Source organism: Dermacentor silvarum, chromosome 4 (genome assembly GCF_013339745.2).
Source record: "Dermacentor silvarum isolate Dsil-2018 chromosome 4, BIME_Dsil_1.4, whole genome shotgun sequence".
NCBI classification, from domain to species: Eukaryota; Metazoa; Arthropoda; class Arachnida; order Ixodida; family Ixodidae; genus Dermacentor; species Dermacentor silvarum.
Genome location: NC_051157.2, coordinates 166,129,096 through 166,137,810, shown reverse-complemented (window position 1 = coordinate 166,137,810; position 8,715 = coordinate 166,129,096). Strand labels below are relative to the sequence as shown.

General features: G+C 48.1%; 1 protein-coding gene across 1 annotated transcript in view; it reads right to left on the bottom strand.

Annotated features, from left to right (window-relative positions):
• Window positions 1-337: 337 nt before the first annotated feature.
• LOC119449027 (uncharacterized) overlaps window positions 338-8,715 on the bottom strand; it is a 59,467-nt gene continuing 51,089 nt past the window's right edge. Inside the window, exons 3-8 of the mRNA XM_037712224.2 lie at window positions 8,096-8,355; window positions 7,196-7,273; window positions 5,608-5,883; window positions 4,308-4,387; window positions 1,162-1,333; window positions 338-632 (exon numbers count right to left, since the gene is read on the bottom strand). Of these exons, the coding sequence (XP_037568152.1) occupies window positions 355-632; window positions 1,162-1,333; window positions 4,308-4,387; window positions 5,608-5,883; window positions 7,196-7,273; window positions 8,096-8,355 (1,144 nt within the window). The 3' untranslated portion in view covers window positions 338-354. The remainder of the gene's footprint in view (window positions 633-1,161; window positions 1,334-4,307; window positions 4,388-5,607; window positions 5,884-7,195; window positions 7,274-8,095; window positions 8,356-8,715) is intronic.

The following is an 8,715-nucleotide window of genomic DNA, read 5'->3' as shown; positions in this document are numbered from 1 at the left end:
AGAGGCCACTACGAGTTGTCGGGAGAATGCTATCGGCAGGAGTACTGCCCTAATGCCGTTATTTTTGTGTGCCGCAGCGAAACAGCGATACTGTGCAGAGGCAGGCCTTTGAGTGTACCAGTGAATAATTACAGGCGGAAGCTGCAAAATAGTACGAATTAAAAAGTACGATTCAGTGACGATTACAAAAAAAGGCAGTAAAGTGTCTTGAGTGCACGGGGGTACTAAAAGAAGGATGCCGGCAAGAAGACGCGGTGGAAAGACACTTTATTTCACGAAAACAATCATGGTAATGACGATGACAACGGCGAATGAACATTTACAAGATCAGCACCGTGGAAGGCTGGAAAGCGGCTAGGCACGTTCGCCGCGTATGCGTCGTGCTAGTTGTATATCTTTCGGCATTATAGTGACGCGCTTAGCGTGAATCGCACACAAGTTGGAGTCTTCGAAGAGGCCCACAAGGTACGCTTCGCAGGCTTCCTGCAAGGCCTGCACGGCAGAACTTTGAAACCGCAGGTCGGTCTTGAAGTCTTGCGCTACTTCACGAACCAACCGCTGAAAGGGTAGCTTGCGGATAAGCATCTCGGTGGACTTCTGGTATCGCCGAATTTCACGCAGAGCCACTGTGCCTGCAAAAGAAAGAAAAGAAAAAAAAAAGAATGGCGCAGCGTTAGCGGAAGGAGGCCTTCAACTAAGAATGCACTGGCTGACGAGGTACTGGGAGCATAACAAATTTTCATGGAAGGAGCGCAGTGTCGACGTACAAAAAGCCACTAATGGTCCGCAGACCACTATTAGAGGCATGAAAGAAGCAGCAGCCAGCATGCACATTGTGTGGTACGGTGCAGTCACGAACGATCGCATACTTGACCACGCCATTGGCCATATTCTGGGCACATCTCATCCAAGGTCAGCTTTGCTTTACTGCACTGAGCTGCACAAGTTCAGAGCGTGTTCAAGCCATACTAGTAACGCATAATGCAAAATGCTTGTACATAATTTTCGGCATAGGTTAAGCAAACCCTGGTTAAAAGGGTTCCGAAGCCTTCCAGTAAAGAGTCCCTCGTAGCGTCAATGTCGCTGTGCAACGCGAGGCTCCAAATAATAAATGGGAGGAAGTTGCAAAAAAAAAAAAAGAAAAACCGCAACCAAACTCACCAGGTCTGTAGCGATGCGGTTTTTTGACGCCACCAGTGGCAGGTGCTGCCTTACGGGCGGCCTTCGTTGCCAGTTGCTTGCGAGGTGCCTTTCCGCCGGTAGACTTGCGGGCGGTCTGCTTGGTACGAGCCATGGCGTGTTGCGACGTACCGTAGGCTTTCCGCGTAACCGACTACGATTCAATACCACGTTGTCCGCCTTTTTATGGCCTCGACACGAGCATGCGCACTTGGATAGACATTAAGGTGGTCTTGTCAACATGAGTCAGTTCTATTATTGGAACATTTCAAACCACTTGTGTTGGTGATTGCGGTGAACCCGGAAACCACGCCAGATAAGTGCGATTTATCATGTTCCATGCACAGCACACTGCACTGCCGCTTCGTTTTACAGGGCTCTTGACATGACTACTATGTACAGAACTGTCAAATAAGCGCCCATCAGCATTCTGTAATGCGCTGAATTCGCTTCTGTGCGCCTCTAGATTCTGTGACAGGACAAACAAAATTTCACAATGAAAACTAGCAAACAAAAAATAATGAACTTTGTCATTCACCGTTCGAGACTGCACAGGAGTTTGTGAGGGACGTTATATTAGAGCTATCCGGCAAAATATTAACCAACGGGGCCTAATGCGCCGATAAATCACGTACACAGCGTTTTTCACTTCACCCGCTTCTATGAATAAACTTGAATAGGCAAACTTAGTCACACTAAGAAAAAGAAATACTGGGATTTGACGTGCGAGAGAGACAGGGAGAGATATAAAAGAAAGACAGGGACGTTAACGAGAGATTACCTCCGGGTGGCTACCCTGTACCGGGGGAGGGGGAAGGGATGCGATAGATGAGAGAAAAAGAATACGAAAAGAAAAAAAAATCCACACACACAATACAGAAGTGCTTCTGTGGGCACTGTCACTCAGTCTGTGAAGGCCTTGCATAGTGTTGCACAGCGTCGACGAACCACCAATACATTCTACCTCACACAGTGTACGAACGAAAATCACGATATGAATATGAGGCAAAGGAATGCGCAGAAAGTTTCATGTGGGGGGCCAAACTATTTTGCAGCGCCCCCCTCCGTCCCTCATCTTCTTTCCTCTTTCCCCTCTAAAGGGCCGCAATAAAGGGCGCCTCTTCGCCACTGCAATCAATCTCTCCCTATGGGCATTTACCAAAAATTGAAAACCTCCATAGAACATGATATTTATTTATTCAGTGGCCGCTTACTGCGCCTGTGCATTGTAATGCGCTAGGCTGTAGTGTAATATGTGTATTTGGCCAACACCTTGCTTTCAATGAACGTCAACCAAGCATAATGCACTTTGATACATATAGGTGCAAGGAAACGATTGTAACTGCTCAACAAAAGGCAAAACCATGCCACAGAAGGCGCTCATATGACATGGAAGTTACGACATGGACATTAAATACCACAGGTCGTTAAAATTACTCTGGAGTCCACCAGTACGGCATGCTTCGTAATGAGATTGTGGTTATAGCATGTACTATCCTATGAATGTTTGTTTGTTATCCAGCAGGCGCTTCTGTGATTGAAAAGCTTTGCGCTCGATTCTTTTTCTATGTTTATGTTGCCAGCGCTCACTTCAAATGCATTTTTTCCGTTCTTTCTGCGTTCTCGTTTTGTCAGTTCCTTTTTACGAGCGGCTAAAATATATGCCTCAAGGGCGTGCTTCTTGAAGTACTACACTTTTGTAGCCGGTTTATTTATATTTATTAAATAAAAACGCTAGATTATTTTACAGAACTGACGAGTGCACATAGTATCGCCACATTAGCTGCACGCAGCAAATAAAGCAATATTAATCCTTGCGAAACAGTATGACTGGGAAGTTTAATATAACCGCAATCTCATATTTAAAACCCATTTTGCATACATAAAATACTCCCGCACTCGCAAACACTCCCTACAACCCATTCCACGAGAACAGAAGCATACGGAGCTTTTTATTCTTTTTTTTTTCATGCACGGTTTCAGACTGGCACTCTCCTTACGAATATATGTGCGAGGCAGCTAATTATCGTGAAGCTATCGAACTGCATACGTCATGAGAAAGATTTCTTTTTGCTAGATTTGCTGCAAGAATTGCTACACCATTCTATAAGAGTACTGTTGCCGAATATTTCTGTGTTCTTTTTTCTCACAATATTACCAAGCATGTTCATGTTGTCTTTTTCTTTATTTTTTGTTTTCTCATTGTATTGTAATCCTGCTCCTGCTTGGCCCAGCTAGGGTGGTCTGGAGTATAGTGAAATATATAGATGAATGAATTATGAATGAATGAGCGCAAGACAGGGGTAATTGGAGATCACAGGGAGAGGCCTTCGTCCTGCAGTGAACATAATATAGGCTGATGGTCATGATGAAGGCGACACGTGATACTCGCATTGATTTAGTACAAATTTGTTTACGTTGGCCAGTTGGCACATATTTTACTGGAGGAGGGGGAGTGGACGAGAAGAAGATTTATTTGAAGGAATAAATGGCATTCTTGGGGTGCAGCGCACTTCGTTTATGGCTCCCAAGCGGAGGTGGCTGCCCTATGTCCAGGACGCCGCAGGCAGTTGCCGCTCAGGGCCCTGTTTATCAAACTGAATTGATCTTTAAGGCTGTCGGTGGCCAGCATCTCTTCCCACCGCTCCACACTCGCTTGGTGTATAGGGGTCAGTCCGGGGATGGCCCGGCACGTCCAGGTGGTGTGCAAAAGCGTTGTTTTCTCAGAGCACCATAGGCAGCGCGCGTGGTATGCCGTTGGGTGAATTTTGGTAATAATACTGGAAACGGCGCCGTTGCCTGGGTGGTGCGGTAGCTACCGTCTTGTTTTCATTTTAGTTCCCTCGGTGAACAAATGCCGTTGTGTAACCGTTTATCCTAAGGTCCCAGATTACTGTGTTCTTTCCTTCCTTCAGGGGGTGGGGAGACGAGTGATTTTTTTCGGCTGTCTTGATGAGGCGTTGGACTAAAGAAACCTTGTGCCAGGTAGGGTAATTAGAATTAAAGTGACGATATCGCCGTGTCTGTGTGGGTTTTCTGAATACGGGAAAGGAAAATTTCGGTCGTGTAACACGCAGGCATGAGGGAACAAGGAATGCTTTTATTGCACAGTGCTCTGGTATTTATACCTTGCGCTCTTGGGCTGAGGCATGCGCAGTAGCCGTCTTGTGCGCGTGTGCGGATGACGATGCCTTCTGCCACATCTTCCCTTCAGCGGGAAAAAAAAACTTGGAATACGTGATTAAGTCCGGAGTTCTGGCAAGGGAAACCGTTGTGGTTCTCTGCGCTGGCGCGTGCTCCTACGAAGCCCGTCTTCAGGCGTCACCTCCTGGGTTGAAGTATCACCTGGCGGTTCCGTTTGGAAAGGTGGATCCTGTATTTCTGCCTTTGTAGTTCTTAGATGCTCTCTCGTGCGACGCAGATGTCCGCTGCCGGTGTCGAGTATGTAGGATCGTGGCGTGCCTGCCGTGCCTAAAACTACTGCTGGAGCCCAGGTTCTTTGTAGGCGACACTTCATTTGTAGTACTTTTGTTGCCTGCTCCTAATGTCTTCTAGACGGCTTCGAACGGTTTCGGTGGGTATAGTCTTTGGCTTGAGATGACAGTCCAGTACTGGAAGCCTGGTTCTGGTGCGGCGACCCATCAATCTTTCCGATGGGGACTGCAGAAGGTCGTCTCTCGGCGAATTTCTTTTTTTTTAATTATGGGGTTTTACGTGCCAAAACCAGTTCTGATTATGAGGCACGCCGTAGTGGGGGACTCCGGAAATTTGGACCACCTGGGGTTCTTTAACGTGCACCTGAATCTAAGTACACGGGTGTTTTCGCATTTCGCCCCCATCGAAATGCGGCCGCCGTGGCCGGGATTCGATCCCGCGACCTCGTGCGCAGCAGCCCAACACCATAGCCACTGAGCAACCGCGGCGGGTGGCGGATTTCTTCATTCCAGCATGGCGCTGCAAATTTCAAAGATGCCAAATGAACATTTCTTGAGTAACTTTTTTGCCTCTTGAACGGCACCGCCCTGCCATGCCATTTCCGCGTGGATAGTAGGGGCTCGACGTGACATGGTTGACGTGAAAATGATAGGTGAACGACCTGAAGTTTGCAGTGCTGAATGGGGGCCCGTTATCACTGCAGATGTTGGCAGGGTGTGTTGCAAAAACTTCCATGCATGCTTGGATAACTGCTTGCGCTGTTGTATGGCGAAGCTGTCTGATCTCGAAAAAGAACGAGTAAAAATCAACTATAATCAAGTACTTGCTGCCCCAGTAGTGGAACAAGTCCACACCAACAGACTGCCAAGGTAAGCTGGGCACCGGATGACTTAGCATTGGAAGCTTAGCGTTTCTGTTTTTGTATTTTTGGCATACGTGGCAAGAATTTGCAAGTGCCGCAATGTCCGAATTCATGCTAGGCCAGAACATTACCTGTCGGTCCCTTGCCGTCATTTTTTTCTTGTCCGCCATGGGCTGCGTGTAGTAAGTGGAGGACTTCCCGGCGCTTGGCTGGCGGGATGATTAACTTGTTGCTCCAAAGCAGCAGACCGTCCTCGGTATGCAGCTCATCGCGGTAGGCCCAAAAGACTCGCAGGGCATCCGGTACTTGCAGCCTTGTCTCGGGCCAGTCTGTTTTGGTATAACAAAGCAACTGCGACATAAGTGCGTCGTTCTTGGTTGACTCCCGGATGCTTCGTAGCTGGTCGTCTGCAATCGGCAGAAAAGAAACGGCATTGACTTCAAACTGCTCAGTTTCTTCTTGCAGTTGCACTTTACTTGGAAAACGTGAGAGGGCATCAGCTAAGAGAAGTTTTTTGCCTGGCTTGTACGTAATGGTGATTGGAAACCTTTGAAGTACTAGCCTCATGCGTTGGAGGCGTAACGGGCATTCACACAAAGGCTTCTTGAATATCATTTCCAGTGGTCTGTGATCCGATTCGACCATTACTTCTGGTTGTCCAAATATGTAATCTTGAAACTTTGTACAGCCATGGACGATTGCCAAGGCCTCCTTTTCAATTTGTGCGTATCGCTGTTGTGCTGCGGTTAGCGAACGGGATGAGTAAGCGACCGGCTGTCCGTTTTGCAAGAGTACGGCCCCCACACCGTACTGGCAGCATCAACCGACACTACCACGGGTTGGTCCTGCCGAAAGTATGCCAGGACTGGTGCCTGCATGAGAGCGGCACGGAGATGTTGAAGACTATTTTCCTGCAGGTCCGACCAATTCAACGCTATGTGTTTCTTTAAAAGCTCTCGAAGTGGAGCAGAAAGAGCGGACATGTTGGGCCCGAAGCGCGCCACAAAGTTGACCATGCCGAGGAATACTTGAAGGCCCTTACGATTTTGGGGTGTTGGTACTTGTAGAATGTCCTCTACTCTCTCCGGGTCCAGGGAGAGTCCCTCTTTGGTGAGTACATGGCCCATGTAATGTACTCGGGGCTGCATGAAGTGACATTTTTTTCTGTTAAGCTTCAAGTTGTTTTCTCTGCGACGCGTCAGCAACTTGCACAGATGGCTATCGTGGTCATCGCGAGTGTTTCCCCAGACCAAAATATCGTCCATAACAACGACTACACCAGCAAGACGCTCTACAACTCCGTACATTGCTCGTTGAAAAACTTCTGGAGCCGACGCTATGCCGAACGGCATGCGCAAAAACCTATATCTGCCATACGGGGTGCTCATAGTACATATTCTTGAGCTCGGTTCGTCTAACTTCACCTGCCAGAACCCCGATGACGAGTTCAAGGTGGAAAAGTACTGTGCTCCCGATAGACGCGGTACTACGTCTTCTAAGGTTGGCATGTGGTAGTGCTCCCTGATGATAGCCTTATTCAAATCTGACGGGTCTAAGCATATTCGCACTTTATCCTTTTTAACCACCACAACCATGTGGCTTGACCAAGAAGTTGGCTCAGTTACCTTTGCGATGACCCCGTCACTTTCCATCCTTTGAGTTCTACTTTCACGCGGTCTTGAAGGGCAACAGCGACTCTTCGTGCTGGTTTAATGGTACCTTGAGCACCGGGCTTCAGCTGTATGTGGTAGGCCACGCCCTTGAGTTCTCCTAGGCCCTGAAAGACATCCTCAAATCCTTGAGGTGTATTGCAACCGGGCGCATCAATTGAACTTATGCGGCTTATCAGGCTCAGACGTTCAGCAACGCAGCCACTCAGTGTGACTGGGACGTTCGGCTTGACGATAAAAAATTCTCCTTCCGTGCACTGTCCTTTGTGGCTAATGGGCAGCTTAATCTTTTTAGATGCAATTCCTTTATGACCGAAAAACGTTCGTAGTGTAGCGGAGCATGGCTGTGCAGGATGGGATGTTATGCGACCTAACACCGCCTCAGGCATTACACAGCAGTTCGCACCGGTGTCAATCTTGCATTTTATATACACGCTTGCGATAACGACTCCCGCAGACCAACGATCAATTCGATCTACAGTACTGACTTCAACTGTTTGAAGAAACAGTTCTTCGTCGTGCGTTATGTGAACTTCTTGTACACTTCGTCCTTCGTTGCGCTGCCGTGACTGCGGCCTTTGACATGCACGCGCGAAATGGTGGCGGCCTCCGCATTTGTGGCATTGCTTACCCCGAGCGGGGCAATTTCCACTTTTATGTTTACCGAAGCCACGCTTAAAGCAAGTGTTGGCTTTTGATTTCACTGCATCTATACTAGTAGCACATGCGTCCTGTATTTCATTGAAACGTTCCTTGCCTTGTTCGCTTGCACGGCAGATTTCGACATTTCTGGCGTAAGACGGATTTTCCAATACGAGTCTCTGCTGCAGAACTTTGTCATTTATTCCAAGAATAATTCTACTGTGCAGCATTCGGTCTTCTAGTGCGCCAAACTCGCATTTCTGTGCGAGCATCCGAAGCTCTGTGAGCCAATCGTTGAACGACTCACCCTCTTGCCGATTCCTGGAGACAAAGCGAAATTCATTGAATGTCAGGTTGGTTGTTGGCTTGAAGTGCGCCTCGAACTTTTCGGTGAGAATCTTAATGTCCTGCTTGTCGTCGTCATTCTCAAACGTGAAAGTGTAGAAAGATCGCCTTGCCTCTTCACCGATTGCCATTAGGAATGTTGCCGTTTGAACCTCCTTTGCTTGTTCTTTCAGCTTCGTTGCCGTTGCGTACAGGTCGAGGTCTTTCTTCCAGACGGTCCAGCTGTGAAAGGCGTCTCCCGTTGAGTCCAGTGGTTTCGGCGGCGAAATTATTGACGACGCCATGCTTGTAAATATTTCGCGACGGTTCCTGCTGCGGCGTTTCCAACGTGGAGGGCTACGCTGTCAATACGAACGATGGTGCTAAACCGCGTTCGCCACTTCTGACACCATGTAACACGCAGGCATGAGGGAACAAGGAATGCTTTTATTGCAAAGTGCTCTGGTATTTATACCTTGCGCTCTTGGGCTGAGGCATGTGCAGTAGTCGTCTTGTGCGCGTGTGCGGATGACGATGCCTTCTGCCACAGGTCGCTCTCTTTTCCCGAGGACATCTAAGAAAGAAGAACCAGAATTTTCACGT